We start from the raw sequence: 25926 nt of genomic DNA, 5'->3' as shown, positions 1-25926 counted from the left end.
ACAATTACTTTTTAACTGATTTTAATTGCGATTTATGCGATCATCAAGTGTAATATTGCGATATTACACTTTCGATGATTGCTTTTAAAATCCGTAAAATATATTCGCTAATTTCATATACACTCTCGTAATTCCAAAAATATTTTTAATATACCAATATATCCAAAAAATTAAATACGTACCATAATCACAGCCGTACAGTTCGACTCTCATCGATATCTTGTCCCGCCATCTCATGGGATTGATTCTTATATACTGAGCTATTATAGGCACTTCGAATTCGTTCTTCACTACCGTGTTACCGTCGTGGTTACCTTCGAACATCTGTAATTATTTATGCACACGTTTTAATGAGTGTATTGTTTTGCATAATCATTTGTGTATCCCAATGTTTTATAATTCTATATACAGAGTTAAAAAGGGTATATAAGGATTGCTTTTAAAGTTATACTAATTTTATTTCCAATATTTTTTCAAAGTAATAGCAATATGCTGAAATTGTCAAAAGTAAATGTTCTACTTTCGACCACATAAATTTGTCTGCTCTCAAAAGGATACTCCGCTAGCGCTACTATTGGTCATTATGCTTTATATAGTGTCCCCACCTTCAGTATACTCAATAGAACTTATAAAAACGTGTTAGATAGCCCATTTATCGAGGAAGGCTATAGGCTATATATCATCACGCTAAGACCAACAGGAGCGGAGCCACGTGGGTGAAACCGCGGAGCGCAGTTAGCCCTTTATAAATTACTACTTACTCAATAGATAATTTACCTCAACTGAAACTTGGCAATTTATTTTATTTAAAAGGCACTTTAATGAATTCATAAACTTAGCACCAAATACCTATTTTTATATTCTACTTTTAGTTTTAGTGTTAATAGTGTTTACAAAAACAATAGTGTGCATATCTAAACTATGTTAGTTATACCAAAACTCATAGTACATGCTTAATATTAGAAAGGTCAAAGTTAATATTAAAAGTATTTACAAAAATCTACATTACTATACACATTGGATTTATACCAACAATGTTGAGTTATATTTTGTAGAATAACTATTCAAAAATGTAATTTAAAAACCTATGAGCTGCAAGTAGACACGTGTAGACATAGACAAGACAAGACACAGTATGAATGAGCTACTGTATTTAGAGAATTGATTGTTGTTATTATCTGTAAATTATGATTGAAAATATCTGCAAACTATATTTCATACTGATACATTAAAACCAATCTTATACACATAGCTATAAGATTGCCTATCAAAAAAAAAACCCCTTCAACCTGCGCATATCCCTCCGCGTCGGTCAGATCCCTCCAACTCTCGCCGTCATCGCAGTACTGTATCATGTACTCGGAGACGAACTCGTCAGTAGCGAACCGGCCCCTCGTGGCCACCGCGCGCAACTCCCGCCGCTTGTGCAGGTTTATCGTCAAGTGCTGGTAATACGAGCTCTCTTTCGCCGTCCATGCTGATGTCCCTTCACCGTTTAGTGTTTGTTAGTAAGTTGTGATACAGTGTAAATGCAGCATTATAACCGATTGGCTATGGTAAATATTTATTGCTGCATTTAAACTGTATGATAGAACTGTCAATAGATTTAGTATTTGATATTACTGATAAAAGTTATAGTTAAGAGATCTAGAAGTGTTTAATTCTACATTCAAACTCTAATAGCGAAGCAAACTAAGGAAGGTACATAACCCATCACCAAATCACTAACACAAGCATCTAAACGTGCAGATACACCCCACCACGATCACGTTTCAGCCCCGCCACCAAATTACCTTGACTTCACCCCCCGCCGCTTTATACTGCGCGTAGTCAAGTCCGTTACTACCATAGCTGATATGGTACTCTTGGACGTATTCCTGCGAATGCGCTCGTCCCTGTGTCGATATTCGAGTGACATTCTTCACCGAACCCAAATCTATGACGAGTTGTTGGTCAAAGTCATTCTCGGACGCCGTCCACGCGTTCAAACCTTTTTCCAATTTTGCATTTTAGTCTTTACATCTAGTTTCGTGTCTGTTAGTATGTTTGGACGTTAGTGGAAATCAAATACGCAATTTTCATAACATTTTATTTAACCCATATACATGTTAGCCCTATAACCTACGATCTACAAAACAAAACCACACACTAACACACACCTAATGAAAATAACATTTTAATAAGGTTTTGGCTTCTTTTTTAAGAAGTCACTAGTAAATTTTGGGTCTGGTTCAACCAATGGTTTTGCATCCTCGAGCAGTTCTTCTATAGTTAAGCATTTAAATGGAACAATTTCACTGTTTATCCCATCTTTAACTTTTATTGCAACGGCCACACTATATAAATCATTTAACAATGTTTCTTCAAAAGCATAGTCTTCTATAAGTACATCATTCTCATATAAAACTGTGCTTGTAGTTATTTCACCAACTTTTAACTCTTCTTTTATGGAGAAACTAAGAGCTTCCAGAGAAGTTGTAATTCCCACACCAATGTTCTTCACATAACTTTCTTTCAAACACCAAATACGGTAAAAACATGCCATCTTTTGAAGATCAGAGTGATAACTATGAATTTTCTTCCATTCATGTTCAGATAGTTGCCTTCTCATTAGGCGAAAGAAATCTGGTATATCCTTGTTAACTGGAGATTCAATTGTCATAACATCAATACCAATATTTTGTGCAGTGTTACCAGCTAAGACAACAAAGTCACCTTGATGGGATACATTGAAATGTACTGATGTATCAGCGCCTAACAAATACGGTTTCCCATTTTCATCCCTACCAACTTGTATGGATTGATAGGGAATATCAGTTGCGATACTGAGATACTTCCTAATCATGAGTCGTCCAACTAAACTCGACTTAGCATCTTTGAGAAAGACAAATTTTGAGATTCTATGCTTTTCCTCAGGTTGAATGTAGCTTGAAGCAGCTAAAATCTGAGCTTCAGTAGGATTCCATTCGCTGGCATTAAATGCCCATCTTGTATTCTTTGCTGCCATTTTTATTTTGTGGATGGGAAGAATTATCTTGTATTCCTTATATGTGTTTACGTAATTAGTCAACAGGGATAGTTTTTTATACCATGTGTGAACCTGTTGACGAATTAATCCTGTTTCAGGGTTTATCTAGCACTCTCAAGCTAAAAACTTAAACGCAATAAAAAAGAAAAAAAATATATGCATGCACAATTTAAATTAAAACAATCTCATAAGGGGAAATAGCACATATGACTGAAAGTTTATTTTCCCATAACCTTTTTGCTTTCATGTCAGGTTACATAAAAAGTTTAGTGCAAATGCATAATTTAAAATCTATTTTACCTGTAAAACATTAAGCTATAAAGGACTATGGGAAAATATGTACGTATGTGTAGGTAAATCCTATAAGATATTAAAAACAAGGATATTCTAACACTACAATGAACAATGCTCAAACTACTCACACAATAGCAAATTAAATCAGTGACCTTGCACCTAACAAAACTATCAAATAATTGATTTTGAAATATCAAAAATACAAGTTCCAATAAGAGTTTTTCAATATTGTAATATTTTTAAGAACAGTATTCAGTCAGATATAAAACATTGGCTTTGTAATAATTCTTGAAACAATTATGTGTTATGAAGAAATATGAGGAACTACATAAACAAAATGCATATTGGTATTTGATTGGTAAAAGCTAGAGGTATAAACTTACCATGTAATTTAGCATTATCCGGTCCTCTTTCCCGTAAGCTAGAAGTAGCAGTCAATTTAGCGTAGTCTAACAGAGGTTCATTACATTCGTAGTCGTAATAATAACGGACTGAATCTGAAAATACGTACATTTATAACATGAAAACTGTTCATAAAAATTTGAAGACTCAAGTAAGAAATCAAGTGCAAGCAACATAATAATTTTTGATTTTAAATAGCAGTTAAATGAGTTAATTGTTTAAAGTTTATATTGTTATGTACTAACCTGATTTTGTACTTGATATGCTAAAACAAAGCACCACAACAAAATAATACACAGGGCTGCTCATCATAACTTCATATTTAAACCAAATTGAAGCAATAAATACAAATTATGAGTTAGTCACAAATTCAAATAAAATTGTTTGATCATTAGATTCGGCGTTGTCAACTTGTCATATCGCTCACCAAAGGACAACACCCAACTCCTGTTTATAACGTTTTTACTGAATAAATCTGCGGATGCGATTGGTTAAAATTTGGTAACATGAAGTTTAACCAATAATAATTTACATTTATTACCATAGACAATTTGACATGGCATAATTTATTTCTGTTATTCACGCATATAATTGTTTAACTTATGGAGTGTGCATAATATGAATATAATATTGGAAATGGCAATTGGCAAATATTATGCTATGATATAATACGAACGTCAGTTTCTTAGCTTCTAATTATCAATATTATTTTTTTGGACCAAGCGCAGCGGCTCAAGATAAAATCGATACGTGAATGGAATTTTTATGTATCTACTTTATAGATCGTAGAACGCACTCGAGTTTTTTTATCTGTGTAAATGAAAACATCCATGTATTTGATGACTTCAGTCTTCATGTCTGATGTCAATAAAATTTTGAATTGGTTGATTGTAATTTTTTTCTAAATAAATTAGCAAGAATCAGTATTAATTTGAATTAATAGTATAATTATTTAAGATATTCACATTCAGTGCAAGCCCTTGTACTTCGTTTATCTAATTTTAAAGTGGGTGAACGCCCTTATCCCATAACAGGCTTTCGCCGCTCCATAAGAATTTCCATTTTCCCGTGACACAAGAAAGTTTTTTGCCACGTTCTGTCGGCTTTTTTAAATCCCTGTTACATCAGAATGTTATATATTTAAAGGAAGCAAATAATCAGGTAAATAACAGTTCTTATTAAACTAATTTTTACAATTTATGTTAGATGTTGGTTGCGGTATCATGCAATTGTCTAAAAATCAATACGAGTGCATGTCATGTATTGTGTTATTCAATAGTTCCTCTTTGATTATTATTCTGGTTTTGTTGCTGAAATAAATGTATTCGACGTTTTATATGTTTACTAATATACGCAGCGAATTATGTTTTTTTTATTGAGTTCAATATTTTTTTATATAAATAAACAATACCTTCTGCTATAATTCACATTTCTAATTGGATTAAGGGTTTATCAAGCAAAAGAGGTGTCCAAAAAAAGACCCAGAATCGACAGTAATGAAATGTGTACCAATGGATTGACAATAAAATATAATATGATGTAGCTGTAGCAGCAATCCTGAAATCGTTATAGTATAGGAGCTAGGAGCAAAATAAAATAAGCAGGGAATTTGTTTCTAAAATAAAAAAATAAGTTTATTATCTAATCAAATGATATCTTCATTAGTCAGCTGACATCAGCTGACCATCATTATCATCAGATCAGTCATCAGCTGACCGCTCTAGCGTAAGGTCTTTGTCACTAGTAAGGCGAGAGGAAAATGACCTCTTACGTTTTGAAATGTGATGTATGTAATATTGGAATTAATGAAGTGCTTGTGTTTGTTTATATCAAGATAAAAGTAATTGACAAGGATGCTCTATCAAGGATTTGTTTATTATTTTCGTTTAACTGAAGATATTTTGAATGCAAATAACTGTTTTTTGAATCGGTTCAATTAAAGAGAATGGAACAAAGCAAGGATAATGTATCAGTGAGTGATGTGGAAGATATAACCAGGCTATTGAAACATACAGATGAAATAGATGCAGGATGAAATTGATATTTATTGTTTTATGGCATTCAAATGCTTTATAAATATAAATTTACAAAGAATAGAAAAAAATTGTGAGGTATCCGCCCCGGAATGGTGCGAAAGGATGCGGGTTCGAGTCCCGCCTTGTGATCGAATTTTTTCTATTCTTTATAAATTTATAGATGCAGGATGTTTGGCTATTGTTGTGGCAAGGGACCTTAATAGGTTGCCGTCTGTGACCATCAATGATGGTGTTAGCGTGAATAATATCATTAGGTGCGATGTAATGTGCTTCACCCTCGATTTGGAAAATGATAAATTACTAACATAGTTTAAAGAAAATGTCACCTGTTTTATTGTATAAATAAAAAATTTTATTATATTTAATCTTGTTTTTTGAAGATATCATCTGAACTTACTATCATACCAAATTACCAATTTTAAAGTGTAAACCGAATTTTTCTCAATTTCGTTGGCAGATACAAAAATGTCGAGCATGTCAGACCGTAAAGCTGAGCTGGAGCGCAAGAAGGCCAAGCTCCAGGCGCTCCGCGAGGAGAAGGATCGCCGCAGGAGGGAGAAGGAGCAGAGGGATGCGGAGGAAGTGATGGTACATTCTTTTTATTTATTTTAATCAGAATAGAGACCGAACTATCATTTGCTTGGTACTGCATTACTCGCTATTGGTAACTTTGCAAGGCAAGACGATTATTGCATACAGATGATGAACGATAAGATATTTGATAAGCTGTTGGGTAAGTTTTTAATAAATAATTATTTAAAAAATATGTAGTAGTATGTGAAAGTTTCAAGCGTTAAAAAAAAATATTTTGGAGACATTCCACTCTGTTATAAAATTGATTGTTGTGACTTTAGTGTTCATTTTTTTTCATCAATGCTTTCCCTTATGTTAATTCAGTGGTTGATGCATTAAGAAGACTGACAGACAGAGTTACTTTCGTTTTCTACTTTTATTTATTTAACTAGGTTTTGTTTAGAAACGCTTTTGAATTGTGAAAATACAGAAAAATAATAATTTACTACTAGTTCAGACAGTAGTTTGTATAGAGAAGAACCGGCAAGAAAAACCAAAGTTGCTCAAATAAAAATCATTAGTTTAGATGATTATTTCCCTTCAATTTTAAAAATCATCATCAGATACGTGCAGCGAACACGTCCAGCCTCGACAGCCGGCGGGATCTCGACGAGATGCTCTCTTCCCTGGGCGTGGCGCCTGTGAAAGATGTGCTGTCGTCACTATCTTCGATGACGTCACTAACCCCGCCGCAAACCGCTTCCCCGGACGCTAGTCTACCCCATACGGATAAAGCCAGCTTGCCACCGCATGGGTATGACTTATTTTTTTATCTTTTTGCACCATTTTTTATGTTAGCAGTTTCTGGAATAAGTTTCAATTTAAATTTCGTAAAAACGTTTAAATTTTAATACTAGTAGAAATGGAATACAATTAAAAAGTTGAATAGACTATACTACATTTTTTACCCATGCCTTTTTCGCTAATGAAACTTAAAAAATCACATACACATCTATAATATAAAAATGAATCGCAAAATGTGTTGGTAAGCGCATAACTCGAGAACGGGTGGACCGATTTCGATAATTATTTTTTTATTATATTCCTTGAAGTACCAGGATGGTTCTTATGTAGAGAAAACATAAATATGTACCACGGGCGAAGCCGGGGCGGACCGCTAGTTATTTATATTTTTGAAGTGAAACTTCAAAAATATGGCAATTCCGTCACGTCATGGAGTAAAATGACGATTTCGGTATTTATAAATCTTGTCAAAGAAGTTTCACTTCTGTCACGTGTGCTTGGCACACGTTCTCTTTTTACTTGAGTACTTAAGTACAATCTAAGACACAAGTAACAGTTCAAAAAAGAGAAAACTTACATATTAAAATATTTACACCTCATTTTTTAATTTCTAGACTGGTGAAGAAATCGACGCAACTATTGGTTGTCTCGGTTCAGTCTACAGACATTCCCCCAAAAGAGAATGTCACATATGCGAAGCAGACCCAGACGACCACGTCGGGGGTCACTGAACTGCGTGATGGTAAGTTTCCTTCCATTTTTTATACTAGCCTATAGGTTTTTTTCCCTCCATTTTTTTATTATCCTTGATTATCGTAATTTTTTTTTTAATTAGTGTTTTTTTCGTAAGTGAAAAAAAAGAATATGGCAATACAATTTTGCATTTCTATGCAAAACATTTTTTTTTTTCTCTTGGTTTTGTTTATAAAAAGTTAACATATATTTCTAAAACTATTGCAATACAATTTAATATTCCTTAAATATTTATGAAATAGGCAAATATGTATGAGTACAATTAATGATTATTTGCAATAATTTAATACTTTGATTCCTATAAATGTGTGTACAATAAGTATGATTGCATTAACATGCCTCTGATTGTCAAATGATGTACATATTTTGATTTTCAAAGGCGGGGACCAATTCTCAAATTACTAATTCCTGTCCAAATTTTACTAATACTTTTTAAAAAACATACTAACATAATATTATACAGATAAAAAATACTATGCATGAGTGATATAGATACCTACATAAATGTATTCTATTATATATTTTCTATAAAAGCAATCAATTTGAGAATTGGTCTGATATGTATTTGACTTAACTGTGATGTCTGGGTGATGGTTTTGTTGTTTTCATTTGCAAATGTAACTTGTGTGTCTGTCACTAATCGAATGAATTAAATCACATTCATTTAACTCATATTTGAACAATTAGTGCAAAACTAAATCTATCAGAATTTGCATTTTGTGTACATCTGTCTCTTTCTCTCATATGGAAATTACTTTTACTAGAGTGAGATGGATTGCTTATAAGTTGTAAATCATTGTTGGCATATAAGCAGTCTGTCTCGCTCTAGTGTAAAGCATTATTTTGTGATAGAAAGAGATGACATTATAGTGAAATGCAAATTTATTTGTATAGATTTGGCTTAGCTATTAATTTATAGTTCCACTATAGTTATTAATTTTTATCTTTTTGTTTTTTAATTGCAAAATATTGTCAATCTGTTCATTTAGTAAATTATCATATAAATGGAACTATTAATTATGTGAATAATGATATTTAATACAATAACAGAATAAGCAATGATCATATATCGTAGACATCGCTTATAATTTTGTGTATAGTCTCGTGTTTGCAAATGAAACTTGTTGAATAACCAGCGACGTTGTAGTTACAAAGCAGTATTTACTTTTCACACTTCTTGCCTCAGTAGTCTGAATTTGTTAGAAGAAATTCTTAGAAATGACATTTTTAGAAACTTAGTCGCATCATTGTTGATTTTTTTGTTGCGTCAATAAATTCCGACTACACATTTTCACGCAATTCTGGAAAAGCTTTCGTGCTATCTTTTTATATTAGAAAATTTACCTTATATAAATGCAGTCAAGGTTCAAATTTGAATACAAAGTTTCAACATTTGTGTTCAAGCTTCATTGCAATAGCTTTAATGTGTTTAGCTGTTTCGTTTTTTGGTTTATGTCACATTTCCTAGGACGATATCATTTTTGTACAGTCTATCAGATAGTTATTTTATTTTTAAGTTTAAAAAAAGATGTTCTATGTGTATACTTATTTCATATCACATCACTCTAGTCTGTGAAATATAAAAGAAATCAATGCGAATGTCTAATCTTTATATGTATAACCAAATTTCTCACAGTAAATTCTTTAAATATATCCATCTACCCTCAAAACTTGTCTATTCATTAAAATTTATTCAAGTAAAGTTTCATGTTGGTTTTTAAGAAAAAAATTAATTAATTTTGTTATTCCTTTTTTCTGGTGAATTATTTAATAATACCGTCTCCAAAAAATTAACAATGGCTGCATTTATAAATCGAACTACCCGACGTAGTGACGTCACAGTACTATGAGTACAACAAAAGTAAATACTGTATGAGTGTCTGGTGCTGTTTGTGTTTGTGCTACCATAAAAAAGGCTGCTCTTCCAATGCATCACCGCTTGCAGGATACATGGAGGACTGGTGGCGGCCACGGAAAGGTAATGTACACTTTATTAACACACTATTACATGGGATCGTGGTTGGTTTTTGCTTGAACTGTGTTTTCGTTTGAAGAATTTTTTTGTATAAATTATTATGGGTCATTATTTATTAGGTATGTCAGATTCTATGACAGTTCAATAATTAATTTTTTGTTTGAGTGAAGTACTAAGAAAAATAAATGATTTTTTAAAATACATACTTATTCATTATGTATAAATAAAAAAGTGCGTTTAGATTTGCAAAAATACAACCACTATTCCTTAACTAAATAACACTACACAGTGACATGGTACATCCATTAAATGGTATTCAGAATTATTCAAACACTACACAGTGACATGGTACATCCATTAAATGGTATTCAGAATTATTCATTTTATCAACACACTAATTTTCCTCATAACGCACAGTATTTTTTTGACCCTTCTTTTGCGACAGCCTAATTTTATTGAATGAATGTATGGATATATACATGACAAACGCAAGAGTAAAACTCCCATGAAGCTCACTATCATACTTTTCGAAAAAATTCAATCTGAATAAAAAGTACCGGTATTTTATATAATTCAATTTTAATTTTTTATTAATTTTTCTACCATTATAACACATTTTTTTGCATTGCGAGCGTCAAGGCTAGCCATAGGGCCAATTTTCGATCCATTCGGGGAAGAGCTGTGACTTCGCAATTTCGAGATAATCGCATAAATAACAAAATTTCATTTCTTTTTTTGTGACTGAACTTTTAAGAATAGGCAAATTATTTTTACTTCAAAACATAGTTATATGTATGGACTACTTCCACAAAAAAAACCGATCGCGAAAAGAGCGGGATTCGCGAGATATTAATTTCTGAAAAAGTACCGGTTCTTTAACGAATTTTTTGTATAAAATCCACAATATAAATTGAACTTATATAGAGTTGCGTTTCTCAGATGACGGAATACTACAGAAAATTTGATGAGACATATTGTTAGTAAATTGAAGTGTCTATAACAAAATATAAAAAATAAAAAAGTTATAAAAAAAATTGAGTTAAAATTAAACAAAATTTCTTTATGCAGTAAAATTACATCATTTACAAATTAATCTTAATTATTTTTTTATTGATGTTATTTAGCGTTTATCGCGACATAAGGTGTTATAATAAAAATGTTTTTGCTTTAAAAGACTTTCAATAAATTCTCTATTTGTTTGGTCGGATGACATTTAATAAGATAAATAAAAATAAATAGTTCAAATTTTTTTTATTCAACTCATCCATCAATTGAAATTGCTTTCTCTAGGCACTAGATATCAAGATTACGACTATTTATTTCAACTTATTAGTTGACATTATCGGGGTGTGTGGAGTTTTCGCAATCCAGACTAGAGGGCGCTTTTGCGCGCTGAATCGCGCTATTGAAATGTTTTGTTAGTTACATATAAGATGTAAGCTGATTTCCATGAGTTGGGTTAATTGGTTTGGAGAAATAAGTAAAAAAAAGTAAAGTTGGTAGTTTGAAAAGTAAGGTTGGTTGAATTAGCGTTTTATCCGCTTTAAACGAAAAATCGGTTGGTTTTATCGGTCCAACCGTTTCAGTTGGTTGGTTGTGGGTCAAAACCCTAATTAAATCTTCTATTTCGTTTTGTAAAGCCATTTATTGGTTGTTGATTTTTGACTTTTCTTTTTTACTTTGTTTTTTAATTTCTTTAATCCAATTATTTTATTTGATTAAATACTTTCACTGCCATTCATACAGTTTTGTATACGTAAAGGCTATGGATAACGCTGTAGCTGGAACCTCTTATCCTTCGGAGGTGGCCTCATACAGGCTAGATGTAGAAACAGGCTGCCATACACTAACTCGATATGATATATACATATATCTGGATCAAGAGAGTAAAAAACTCCATGGTCGCTATGGAAAACCGTTTGACTTATCCAAATCGGAAAGGAATATTTTTGTAAAATCGATTTTTGCAACTATATTAAATACACCCCTTTCAGAACCACAGGAGAAAAATTTTAACATTGCTATAAACCGTTTTATCAACAAAGTTGAGAAAAGATATAACGATAGCAACAGAATTTTGTCACAATTTCGAAAAAAAAATAACGCTTGGTTGAATAAGCCTTTTATAAATGATCTTCCTCAAGATGTCATTTCGAAACCTTCTGAGGTTGTGAATGTACCACCTGCCGTCTTGGATGTATCGCCTATGGTTTTGGACGTGCCATCTGAGGTAGCCGATGAACACCCAATAGTTCCCGATCCTCATCGCTTGGTCTTGCGTGAAATTGCCTGTTGTAATAAAGATGAAGAATATGCAAAACTTCATAAACGAACGCAACTTAGAAAACAAAAATCACTAGAATTATTGATTCAGAATGAACCATCAGCAAAACTGATTTCATCATTTACTAAAGTCATTAAATCTCATGACAACAAAAAACTAAGCAAAAAAAGTGCCCATGACTTAGAAGCTGTGATAAAGATATGTTTGGAGTCTGCAAATAAATCAACTGAAGTGTTGGCAAAAATAAATCAGTACAGTAATCCATACTCTCCAGAAGAAGCGCTTGGTATACTTATTGACCGAAAATATAGTGTCGAAACATATAAATTTTTACAACAAGATTTAAATAAAAGAGGTTTTAAAGCTTTTCCACCGTACAGACTTGTAGCAAAAGCAAAACTGGAGTGTTACCCAGAGGATGGAGTCTTGGCAAATGAAGTTGAAGCTTCTGTTTCGCTACAAGGTCTGCTTGCACACACATTTAAAAGAATTGTAAGTCTCTGTGATGATGTCATTAATGCGTATTGCGAACGAATGGATTTGGACGAATTGTCTTGTAAATTTGAAGGCTCTTGGGGCTTTGACGGCAGCACAGGCCAATCATTATATAAGCAGAAGGCACCCCAAGATCCTTTGTATGATGAAAATACTATATTTGCCACAACCTTCGTACCATTAAAGGTCATGGAAACGTGCAGCAGTCAAATTCTCTGGGTAAATCCAACACCTCAATCATATCGCTCTTGCAGGCCTCTACATATTCAATATAGAAAAGAGTCAAAGTCTCTTATTCTCAGAGAAAAACAGTACGTTGAACAACAATTAAAAAATTTGTCCCCTATCGCAGCAGCCACATCAAAAGGCTTCATAGTAAAAACTATTTGTAATCTTACATTAAGTATAATAGATGGCAAGGTGTACAATATCATCAACAATACCTTTTCTCAACTAAGGTGTCCAATTTGCGGGTTGACAGCAACTAAATTCAATGACCTGGATTTGGCGTTCTCTACACAAATTAATAAAGAAGCTATAAAAAATGGTCTGAGCCCTCTTCATGCATTTATAAGATTTCTAGAGTTCTTACTCCACTTGGGATACAAAAATGACCCCCGAGTAAGACAGTGGCGAGTCTCAAAGTTGTCACCTGCGGGCATAATTACTGAAGACCGAAAAAAAACAATTCAGGCGCAAATACGGGATCGTCTGGGTATACTAGTAGATGTTGTACGTCCGAACTCTGGAACAACTAATGACGGAAATACTGCTCGAAGAGTTTTCGCTAATGAGGAAAGTCGCGGCATATTTGCAGACATATTAGGAATAAGTAGATGGCTTGTAGATGACATACACGTAATTTTAGTGGCAATTAACTGCGGTCTACCGGTAGACTCAACGAAGTTCGGAATTTTTTGCAGAAATTTAGCCAAAAAATATGTAGCTAATTACAACTGGCACCCCATGACGACGACAATGCACAAAATCCTTATTCACGGCCAAGAAATTATAGAAAACTCGGTACTGCCCGTAGGTGTTTTATCCGAACAAGCTGGAGAGTCCAGAAATAAATATTGGCGATATGACCGCGAACATCACAGCCGAAAAGACGACAGAAAACACACAATGGAAGACTTATTTCATAGGGCATTGGAATCGTCCGATCCAGTTATATCGAATACACGTTTGAGTATGCGCCAAAACAGTATGAAAAAATTGCCTTTGCCCTCTGCTGTTATCGAAATGTTGAAACCATTTCAATTTAATGAAGAAGAAGATGAACACAACGAAGAAGAATCATATTGTACTGAAATTGAAGACAGTTCACTCATTCTAACAAATGAAAATGACGTATTTTTAGTTTAGACATTTTCACATTTCATTTCACTCCCTTAGCTACATATTTTTTCCTGCCAAATCCAAGGTCAAGTTTATTTTAATAATTTTACAAACAAGGAAACTTACAAATTTATGTAATCCTCTTCATAGTATAATGTGGTATAAGTATATAAATAAAGAAAAGAAATAGTAATTGGGGTACCTACTTACCTTTATATGAAAGTATGAAATAAAAATATTGATAAAGTGTGATTTAGGATTTTATACAAAAAAATCGTTAAAGAACCGGTACTTTTTCAGAAATTAATATCTCGCGAATCCCGCTCTTTTCGCGATCGGTTTTTTTTGTGGAAGTAGTCCATACATATAACTATGTTTTGAAGTAAAAATAATTTGCCTATTCTTAAAAGTTCAGTCACAAAAAAAGAAATGAAATTTTGTTATTTATGCGATTATCTCGAAATTGCGAAGTCACAGCTCTTCCCCGAATGGATCGAAAATTGGCCCTATGGCTAGCCTTGACGCTCGCAATGCAAAAAAATGTGTTATAATGGTAGAAAAATTAATAAAAAATTAAAATTGAATTATATAAAATACCGGTACTTTTTATTCAGATTGAATTTTTTCGAAAAGTATGATAGTGAGCTTCATGGGAGTTTTACTCTTGCGTTTGTCATGTATATATCCATACATTCATTCAATAAAATTAGGCTGTCGCAAAAGAAGGGTCAAAAAAATACTGTGTAACGTGGTGATTAGAATGTAAAATTTAAAGTTTCTTAAAAATATATACTTACTCCGATATTCATTGAGACAGAAAAAATTTATATACATATTCCAAAACGTAAGTGGGGAAAAAATTGGTTATATTTACCATAATAATTGGCAGAACTTGTATAATAATTACTATTAACGTTTATATTTTAAATGTAAAATATCAGGAGGAATTGTAACAATATATTTTTAATTCTAAAAAAAAATACAGTCGCCACCTCTTATCACTTGAAAACTGCATGAGAATCTAATTTCGTGATCAGTTATTTTGGAAAAATAATAACTTCATCTGAATGTTTCGATTGGGCATGTTGAATCAATGTTGGGAGTTGCATGGTCTAACATTACCAGAAGTTAGTTAATACGATTATGATTATAGGATAATTATAAAATATTTTACTTTGTAGAATCCTAAAGCTATATTTACTGATTTTATTGTTAATTTTTGTCCCAATAGCCCACGCGACAGACTACTACGGTAAGTCATTATTCCTCCTGTACGCTTCCGTAACACATTACTCTATCTGTCGGTGAATAACATGGTGCCGGTCTAGTCTAGATCTCATCGGATATGTATATAGAACTACTATCACGCTTTTAGACTCTTACTAACATTTCCCGTACACCAAAGTGCTCGAATCGAAGTTCGGAAGTTTCGAGAAGTTTGGTGTCCCACAGGGGTCGATATTTGGACTAATGATGTGGTAATTACCAACCAGAGTGGCCTTCCAGAGTTCTCCACGTGGTCTCTGAACCACAGGCCACAGTATATAGCACAGGAATATTATATGTCTATTATGGTGGTGGTATGGGGATCGCCATATCATTTCACTCACACTTCCAATTATACTAACAATACATTGCACAGGTTTAACGCATTCGGACCCATTTTATTCAACTTTCAGACTGGATTGGTATTTAGTGATCACAATTATAATTATACTTTGCGTTTCAATAAGGATTGGTTCAACCAAATTTTTATCAACTACACTCACCATAGTCCATAACTATATGTTTTGTTCATGCGCGTAATTCTTCTTGAAATGCATCCGAATGGATTGTTCTTAAATATGCAGTCTCAGAGTTACATCAAATGGAGTCAGAGACCATGCTGTATATTACATAGCAATTGTTATTACGCTCCTATGTGTAGTCATTTAATATTGTTTTTGGTCGAAAGATACTGACATGATTTATTTTTTCCTCCCTTTTCAAGACGAGTACAATCTAAACCCGGGTTTAGAGTGGGAGGACGAGTTCACAGGTAGGTCTCAAATCCGAACCACAGACGACCTTAGCCTGTGCCACTGTCACCTTAGCATGTATGTTCGACTTACCCCTCTTCGTATATGTAACGCTATTTATCAGTAGTTGCTAACATAACATGGCATTATACTCTTAAGTGTCAATATATACAGGTTCTATATACAGGTTATAGTTTTAGGGAGATTATTTTTTGTGAATTAGTAACTGTGTTCGGAAGAAAAACTTGGTGGGCGCGAATGAAATCTTAATTTACAGGCTTTTCAAATCGATTTTGCCTCATTACAAATTCTTATGGTAAAATTATAATAAAAACTGACTAGAATATCCTAGATTATACCTGTATGTATTGGCATTTGGTGACAATTCTTAATTATACATTATATTTATCTAATATACAAGTATAATGTTTTGATTAATATGCATGCAACAAAAATAATATATTTTTTATGCATGACATTTATGTCATTGTCTCATGTTTAGGTATTTTTATATTTTATTTATATTTATTAAATATATCTCTCAGTGGAGAGCTCGGGAAGTTTTTTTTTTCATTATTTTAAGATAATATTAAGGCTTTCTGTTACAATTTGCTTTTTAAATCCCGTGTGTGAACTTTTTTCTAGATATTCATTAAAATTTGAAATCTACATTTTATACACTCTTGACACGTATCAAGAATGAATCTGCCTGCTTTTTGCATTAGCCACATTTTTTTTATATTTTTTCAAATGTTATTATTGCATACTATACCCGTTGTAAAACATCTAAGTTACTAGCAGAATGATTCTAAGAGAGGTGATGATAAATCAAAACTAATTTAAAAGATGTTGTTGATAATTGTGAACCGACTCAGGTCCTGTTTTTTAAATTTATTTCTATATAAAATTCTTCAAGAATTTTCATGAATCGACATTCAACGCTACTAATCTGCCCCTTAGCTTAGAGTGTACGAAAGAATACTTTCTGTTATTTTTTTATCAAGAAAAAATACAAAAAAATGTACACTCGAAACGTTGTAAAAATTTAGTGCTTCATGTGTTAACAAAACGCAGGGGTTCATGCTGAATGATCTATTTGGGACATCTTCTTCAAAATTCAAAATTCTTTCTTATTTATAACTTGAATCATTAAAGAACAAAAATAATTGAATCATCAAAGATAAAAACACTGGATTTAAATATAATTATTGGCGTGTTGTTTTGGCTACTTAATCCTAGCAACTATAATAGGAAGTATAAAGATTTCACTAAATACTTTAATGACTCATGTTATAAATTACTTTTGGATTAGGTCAAGCTTTCAAATAGTTACATATCACAGCTAAATTTCTTACCAGTTTGAAGTCTACGTCTATTCCATGGTTTTGGAGATTAAATTGATGTAATGTTTGTAGTAAAATGAGAATTAAATGAAGGAAAAGAGTAAAGTTATATCTGTCATCAATTTAATGAATGTTAATGGATAATTAATTGGAAGAGACGTAGACTTTGCAGTTTATATTATTCGTAAACCGCTCCACTATATATTATTTATAGGCAAATTCAAATGAATAATGGCAGAAGTTTTCTAATTTTCGTAGATACGTAAAAGTTGCCATAAATAATGTATGCTCTCTTTATATTGAATTTATTTTAAATAATAATATAAACTGCACAAAATGTTTTGATTTATTAAAATCTTTCATTTCGCTAGTAGTTAAAAGTAGAGCTATCTTCATATGCATTTTATGACACAGTTATTCACATATTATAACACGTTGTTTCGTGAAGTTTGTCCTAATAAAGATAATAATCACTTTCGTTCAACAAACAGTTCAAATTATTATAAGAAAACTTTATTAAACTTCACGAAGCATACACCCCTGGCTGACATACTCTTGACGGCATCGAAAGGTGTCTAATCCTTGTCAATCGGTTGAATACTAAAATTTTAAACATGCGGGTAGTCGTAACATTAACAATCAAACTACCCACTAAAATTGAAAAAAATAAAATAAACGTAAGACGAGGTAGAACCGGCAAAGAGGTAAAGTAAGTCAGCCAGCGCATGGCACAAGGCCGCAGCCCGCCCGCCGCAAAGGGCCATTCTTATTCACCGTCCAGTGCTTACATTCGACGGGGACGGCGCGCGGCAAGGTGACGAAGAGGACGCGGCGTTCCACGGCAAGCTGCCGCCGGGCATCCTGCCGCACGGCCTGCCCACCGTCAAGGAGGTGCAGCCGGCCGTCACCGCCGCGCCGCAGGACAAGAAGGAGGAGGAGAAGGAGAAGAAGAGTGAGTGCGATGTATTAATAACAGCTCTCTTAATCTAATTGCCTATATTTTTCGTATGAAAGTAATTTTCATAGACGATATGGATACAGCGTTTTCTTTTCGAGTTTAAGCAAGTGTTAGAAACTTGTATTTCTTTCTGTTGGAATATTATTTTGTTAAATAAAATAAAGAACTTTCCTGTACCTTTTTAAACCAAGATTTAATTACAAAAAATATTCTATTTTTTTTTACAGAAATGTTTACAAATAAAGAATGCGTTAGTTAGACTGACAAGCAAATTTATAAAACAGAATATTAGTAAACCTACCCTTAAATATTAACATTGCATTCACCCTCCCAGTCCGCGAGCTGAGCAACGACGAGAAGCAGACGATAATGCTGTCGGCGGAGTTCCAGAAGTTCGTGAGTCGCGCCGGCCGCGTCATAGAGCGCGCGCTCGCGGAGAGCGTCGACATCTACACGGACTACACCGGCGGGGGGGATAACGAGAATGCGCAGTTAGTTGCTCACTACACTTGCTTGTTTGAAAAATATAAGCTACTTGTTTTTAGGGTTCCGAACCTCAAATAGAAAAAAGCGTAACCCCATAAGAACATTGTGTTGTCCGTTTGTCACTTGGCCGGTTTTATTTTTATTGTAATAATTTCTTTTTCGAAATATACTTATAACTTATAATTTTTATATTGTTTGAGTTAAAAAAATCGTATAAGTAATATGTCATTCATAAGGAGAATTACTTTAATAATAATTTTTCGTACACTATCACATTCGGTATTGATTTATTTAAGATTTTTTATCAAATAATCTAATTTCTTCAATTAAAAAAATAAATTGGTTGTCTGTAAAGTCGGTTTACTGACAATAGTTGAACGTGACAACGTCCGATTGTGCTTCTTTGTCGCTCGTTCGGCGCTCTCGCTTGCACTTCAAGCCTTACATGGAACGCCTCAGAGCGAGGTAACGCCGCATGAATCATATTTTTTTTGTGCGTGCAGCCGGCTCTATCGAATTATAAGACGTTGTCACGTCAATAAAAGTGTTAAAAATGTTAATGTTAACCAGGGACGACAAGTCGGACGCGCGCCTGTCCCTGGTGCGCACGTTCTACGACGAGCGCTGGTCGCGCGGGCGCTGCGTCACGTGCGCGGACTGGTCGGCGGCGCACCCGGAGCTGCTGCTGGCCGCGTACCACAACAGTGACGACGCGCCGCACGACCCGGACGGGGTCTGCCTCGTGTGGAACACCAAGTTCAAGAAGTCCACCCCGGAGGATATCTTCCACTGCCAGTCGCCCGTCATGAGCGCCACTTTCGCCAGGTACGTATCAAGGAACTATTGTAATGGTGATTATGAACCACATATAAAAGAATAGCATTACATAATGGTAATATGTCCCATACGATACAGATGGAGAACTGTCACTAAGTAGTTTTTTAGAATTTAGAGATGCTTTGCAGGTTTCAGATTAAGGCATTTAAACATAATAATCTATTAAAAAATTATTGACTATAGTAGAGCCATTTTAATAGGCAACATTTGACAGTTCAACAAAATTCAACAACGTAACCTAGTAACGACGACCTAGAATAACATGATATTTCGTTTTGTTAGAACTGCACATTTGCAAATACATTTCTTATCAAATCACCCTTATTTATTAACTTATTTAGAATTTTCTTTAGGTTCCACCCCAATCTGATCCTGGGGGGTACATACTCTGGTCAAATAGTGCTGTGGGACAACCGCGTGCAGAAGCGGACGCCCATACAAAGGTCGCCACTATCTTCACTAGCACATACTGTAAGTATTTCAAAATTACTTAAATTGTATGTGATGTAAATGGTTACAAATACAACTTGGCCATTGACTCAACTTGACTCACGTACGTTGATTTCAAATGTATATCTCGGCTTACTAAGTCGAGTTAAAAAATGGAAACGGTTTTTCATCTTCGTATTTAGCTTATTTTATGGCTGTACATATTCTTATAGATCATATTTCACCAATTCGATGCACTAAACTTTTATAAAAAACATCTATACATAAAATGATTGTCATAACTCATGTAAGTGAATTTTCTCTATCTAGCGCTGCAGCCAAGTTAACTTGTAACTTTTAGGAGAAATTGAAGAAATGTGTTCCATGAACCTTATATTATGTTAATGCTGATAGCATTAAAATGTCTTAGTCTTTCCCAATAGAGGAGGCCTTTACTCTAACGAGATCCATACTTCATTAAATAAGTAAATCATACTAACATTAACTAACTAGAATAACGACATACTAACAATACTAATAATCATTTGAAATGTAAATTTGAGAGATGTGGAATAAATAAGGTTTTATTATTATTATTATAATCTTTCCCAGCACCCAGTCTACTGCCTTTCCGTGGTGGGCAGTCAGAACGCACACAACCTGATCTCCGTATCAACGGACGGACGCATGTGCTCCTGGTCCCTGGACATGCTGTCGCAGCCGCAGGAGACCCTGGAGCTGCAGCACCGCCAGAGCAAGGCGGTAGCTGTCACCTCTATGGGCTTCCCGCATGGGGATGTGAATAACTTTGTGCTGGGAAGCGAAGACGGGAATGTGTATACGGGTAAGTTGTAGAAAATAGAAAAAAGTTTTGTGACAAGCGTTTGATATGGTTACTCTACCTTTTGTCGATATGAAATTATGTAGGAATGTTGATTGCAAGGCGTGTATTTATAAAACTGTTGTTTGGCAGTTGCTTGACATATTTTACAAATCATAGCATCACTTTGATATTGTTTCGGTTTTAAATTTAATTTGGGGTCCCCCAAGGATCAGTATAAGGTCCTCAATTTTTTTTTGTTTATTTTTTAATTACCGTGTGCACTGCGGTCCCGGGGTGGATTATCTATCGTGCTAAACATCTAAATATCATGAAAATGTTGTGTCAGGTTGCCGCCACGGGCAGCGCGCGGGCGTGACGGAGTGCGTGGAGGCGCACGCGGGCGCGGTGACGGCGGTGTCGTGCCACGCGGCCGCCGGCCCGCTCGACCTCTCGCACCTCTACCTCACCGCCTCCGTCGACTGGAGCGTCAAGCTGTGGAGCCTCAAGGTGGAGCACTTCTGTAACTTGTGACGTCATCAACTTCGTCATTATTGTCTTCAATATCAGCTTCAAGATCCTTGTTATTTTTATCATTATCATAAGTAATTTATCACAATTGCTCAACGTTATAAGCTGAGATGTCTGATGTGCTACTGTAGACTAAAACAACACATAAACTAATAAAAAGCACTTCTATTTAAACAAACGTATGTCCCCTGCAGGAGTCGAAAGCACTGTACTCGTTCGAGGACAGCGGCGACTACGTGTCGGACGCGCGCTGGTCGCCCGTGCACCCGGCGCTGTTCGCCGCCGTGGACGCGGCCGGTCGGTTGGACCTGTGGAACCTGAACCGGGATACTGAGGTGAGTGGCCAGGGGACTGACGGAAGAAGAAGATACGTGTATAGTGACAGGGGACTGATGAGTGTTGAGCGTGGTTGTAGTCACGTGGGAATGGTGACAGGAGACTGTTGAAAGTAGCTGTGGGAATGATGCCAGGGGACTGATGAATGCTGTACACAGCTGTGAGCTCGCGGTGATAGTACCAGGGGACGGATGAATGTTGAATGCAGCTTTGGGCACGTGGGAATGATGACAGGGGACTGACGATTGTTGAACGCAGCTGTATACATAGCTAGAAAACTCGTTTTAGCTTTAGACAAATCTGGATACATAATGCTAAAGCACTTAGCAAATTTCTTTTAATCAACGAAACCAATGACAAACGAATTTTTAAATCTACACCGTACACAGATTATTATTAACTAGATTTCCGCCCGCGGCTTCGCCCGCGTTTTCAAAGGAAAACCCGCATAGTTCCCGTTCCCATGGGATTTCCGGGATAAAACCTATCCTATGTGTTAATCCAAGTTACCCTCTATATGTGTGCTAAATTTCATTGTAATCGGTTCAGTAGTTTTTACGTGAAAGAGTAACAAACATCTATACATCCATACTTACAAACTTTCGCCTTTATAATAGTATTAAGATCTTTGAATGTACGTGGCAGGTGCCGATAGCGTCCATAAACGCGGAGGAAGGTGCGGCGTTCAACCGCGTGTCGTGGTCGCCGAGCGGCTCGCTGCTCACCGCCGGGGACGACGCCGGAAAAATATGGGTCTACGAGCTCGCTGAGGTGAGCTTTTAACTTCTACCTTGCCTTTTAGCTAATAGAACACGCCTTTTTTGACGTGACAACGTCTTACAATTCGATAGAGTCGGCTGCACGCACGAAAAAACATGACTCATGCGGCGTTACCTCGCTCTGAGGCGTTCCATGTAAGGCTTGAAGTGCGAGCGAGAGCGCGGAATGAACGACAAAGAAGCACAATCGGCCTTAAGACGTTGTCACGTTCAACTATCATCAGTAAACCGACTTTACAGACAACCAATTTTTCTATTGAAAATAAATAAATAACACCCCCCTGTCCCTTCACGAAGTCGTGGGAGCAACTTGAATTGCCTATCTTCTAAACTCACTCCCTTTATATTGAAAAGAAATGGATAAATAACCCACCTCCCTTTCGCGTAATCATGGAAGTTGTTAAGAGCTTGTCGTCCTACCAATTTTAACACACCCGATCTATTAAGTACTACTTATAACATCTTGATTATTGGTCGTTTTGTGACTTTTTTTATTAAAAATAAGACGGGTTGCACTCCGAGAGTGCCGGCAGAAGTGAAAACTTGATTATTAACGTTGAGCATGTTTGATATCCATCCGTCTTACGCTTTTTCGATCAGGTCACGTGTCCTGACGCGAGTTTAATATTTTACACCAAACGCCGCTAAAGAAGTTTTCACTTCAAAAATCTTCCTATTCATACATTATGTGTGTCTTACACTTGCAGCAAGTGTACCAGCCGCGTCACGACGAGTGGACGAAGCTGGTGTACACGCTGCAGGAGCTGCGCAACAACCAGATGGACGAGGAGACCGACCGGCTCAGCGTCGCCAGCGGCCCGCCCTCGCTCGGCGCCAACCCGCTCAGGTGCAATCACACAGACATACACGCACACACACATATAACAAGTAACATGTGACACACACACACACATACGGCACGCACCCGTACGTATACAAACACATGATATAATTTATATAGCGCATATATACACGTATACATGCACGTGATTTAACTCACACGCACATACTTACAACAGCAAACATACGACACGCACAAATACACACACACACGCGTCACGCATGCGCGCGTGTTCAAATACATGATATAACACACGCACATGCACGTACACACGCACGTTATTTAACTCACACACACACATGTTACGCGCCTGCACATACACACGTACACGTACAACACACACCCGCGCGTATACAAACACATGTTATAATACACGCATACACGCCCGTATACAAACACATGATATAACACACACACACACACACACACACACAACAAGAATCCACGTAAATATGGATTAACTTTAATGTTCAATTCCAGATAACTGATGCGCTGGGACATTCGCTGCGGGTGGAAACTATAGGGCACAGGAATGACTGATTGATACGAATGAGACTAAACAGAGACGGTCGGATTTTGTTCATTTTCTAGCAGCTTGTACGTTTACTTCGTTTTTAAAGTCTGAAATATTCTTTTGGTGCGAATATTTTAAGTTTTATTTAATTAGATTTAAGTGTCTGTTTTGCAATCTTTGAGATTAAGTTTTTTGTATAATTTGGGAAGTAAAAATTCGGCTACGCTTGTATGTCATTTTCAATGTGAATTGATTGATGTGTCGATATTTCATTGTTGATTATACCTATATAGCATATCTTATATCTATCGTGTCGTAGAATTTTAAATTTTTAATAAAAAGACAGTAAATTATTTTTATATAAGTAAATAATTAATAATGAATTGTTGACATTGCAAGACGAGTCACCCCAGTAATGGATGAAAATAAAATCTACTCAAGTATTAAATATTACTATTGATATTCTTATAATTAATCCATCAGTCCTCGGAATCACAGACACAATAGAAAATCTATTGTGTCGCGCCCCGATCGGGCCTTACGGTGGTCAATGGGTTAAATGTTAAAATTATTGTCTCCAATCTATCTCAAATTATGCTGCAAAGGTTAACACAAATAATCTATAAACTAGTGAATATTCATGTGCTATTATTAATAATGCAACCAACTGTTTTTAAGTAGACCATAGACGTTACTACTATAACAATCCATTTAAGAAATAAACCATAAAAGTCGATAAATTTACGTAAAAAATGCACGCATGTAAAACAACTATCACCATCTAATCGTTAATTATTGAATATGCATAATTAATAGACAATTAATTGTATTCTGTTAGAAGTCGCGGCACGTAAGTCTAGCGGTGACCTTCAATGTTTTACGGCAAGTTCGCCTTTATTTCGTTCAAATAGATCCCCTCCACTTCGAGGTGAGCGCTAAACTTACGTGCCGTGAGTCATATTTGTCTATACCAAAAGCACAAGATCTTACAAATTTTACGAATCATAGACAATATAATACTATCATACTCTCTATTGGATAATCCTCAATGATAATAAAATCCTAGTTTAGAACACTAATTGTTTATAAAAAGATGTAATTATTGTTAACAAACATGTTATATGTGTAAAATTATTTATTTTAAACAGGTATAAGTTTAGTTGATCTAATACTGTATTAGTACTTATGCTTGGAACAGAATAAATGTATTGCTTATGCATTTGGTATTTTATTTAGCACCTCTGTTTCCTCCACAATTTTTATCTAGTCTGTATTTTAAAGATTAACATTAGATTTTCTGTGGTTCAGTGATCTATTTACTACTCGCAGGCCGCCCCAGCTTCGCCCGAGGTACATATTTACTTTTTCTCTCCATAAGAACCTTTCTCATACTTCAAGGAATATAATAAAAAAAGAATTATCAAAATCGGTTCACGCGTGATGCCGTGACCAAGGAAAACGGGTTTCATTATTGAATGAATGAATGAATGAAAAATTCTTTATTGCACACACATACAGGATTACAACAGAAGAGCGATAAAAGTTAAAACATGTACAGAGGGCGGGCTTATCGCTGTAAGCGATTTCTGCCAGACAACCCGCAAAACCATAAGGATAACATAATTTTATGGTGAAGGTGCAATTACAATTGGGTACATTTTGCTTAAAATTGAACAAAATCTATAAATAATTATTACGTAAATAATAAATATATTAATAAATACATAATAACTTATATACATAATATAATAACTTATTACATAAATACATATACATATATACATACATATATACATTCATATATATACCTACACATATACATATTATACGAAATTAAAGACTTGGACCCATAAGAAATACTCAACATCCATGTGATGATATATATATTATATAAATTATAGGCAAGGAATAACAAGTAGGTATAAATTATAATGTGTTACGAAGCTGGTTGCGAGAAATATTGTTTTAATGCATTTTTGAAAACATTAATTGATTGAGCACGCCTTATCGATTCTGGAATAGAATTCCAAAGATTCATTGCAGACACAGTGAAGGAAGAATGGAAGAAATTGGATCTGTGGGAAGGGACACTTAAGGTGAGAAGATTAG

At 34.9% G+C, this 25926-nt stretch overlaps 2 protein-coding genes across 15 annotated transcripts in view; one reads left to right on the top strand and one right to left on the bottom strand.

Annotated features, from left to right (window-relative positions):
* Positions 1-4173, bottom strand: part of Nrx-IV (neurexin-4) — a 28514-nt gene extending 24341 nt beyond the window's left edge. The window contains exons 1-4 of the mRNA XM_090106007.1: positions 3970-4173; positions 3706-3819; positions 1794-1990; positions 183-324 (exon numbers count right to left, since the gene is read on the bottom strand). Coding sequence (XP_089962133.1) covers positions 183-324; positions 1794-1990; positions 3706-3819; positions 3970-4036 — 520 coding nt within the window. The 5' untranslated portion in view covers positions 4037-4173. The remainder of the gene's footprint in view (positions 1-182; positions 325-1793; positions 1991-3705; positions 3820-3969) is intronic.
* Positions 4174-4566: 393 nt separating this feature from the next.
* On the top strand, positions 4567-24286 carry sw (cytoplasmic dynein 1 intermediate chain short wing). Of its 14 annotated transcripts, none has more exons than XM_090106425.1 (17): positions 4567-4885; positions 6218-6348; positions 6897-7087; positions 7692-7819; positions 9776-9808; positions 15157-15177; positions 15916-15963; positions 18101-18238; positions 18579-18735; positions 19301-19555; positions 19921-20038; positions 20609-20840; positions 21166-21326; positions 21542-21682; positions 22329-22454; positions 23170-23309; positions 23784-24286. In XM_090106425.1, the coding sequence occupies exons 2-17, from the start codon at positions 6226-6228 to the stop codon at positions 23785-23787; spliced, it is 2016 nt and encodes a 671-aa protein (XP_089962551.1). In that variant the 5' UTR covers positions 4567-4885; positions 6218-6225; the 3' UTR covers positions 23788-24286. The 14 variants fall into 14 exon arrangements, with proteins under 14 accessions (XP_089962551.1, XP_089962549.1, XP_089962548.1 ...); XM_090106423.1 differs by having other exon boundaries at positions 18080-18238; XM_090106422.1 differs by having other exon boundaries at positions 18068-18238.
* Positions 24287-25926: the final 1640 nt, after the last annotated feature.

The sequence above is a fragment of the Colias eurytheme genome, chromosome 10 (assembly GCF_061535395.1).
Source record: "Colias eurytheme isolate Ceu_HAF_F1 chromosome 10, ilColEury1 Martin Lab GWU primary, whole genome shotgun sequence".
Taxonomy (NCBI): Eukaryota; Metazoa; Arthropoda; class Insecta; order Lepidoptera; family Pieridae; genus Colias; species Colias eurytheme.
Note: the sequence above shows the minus strand (reverse complement) of the source record. Positions and strands in the feature narration are given on the sequence as shown.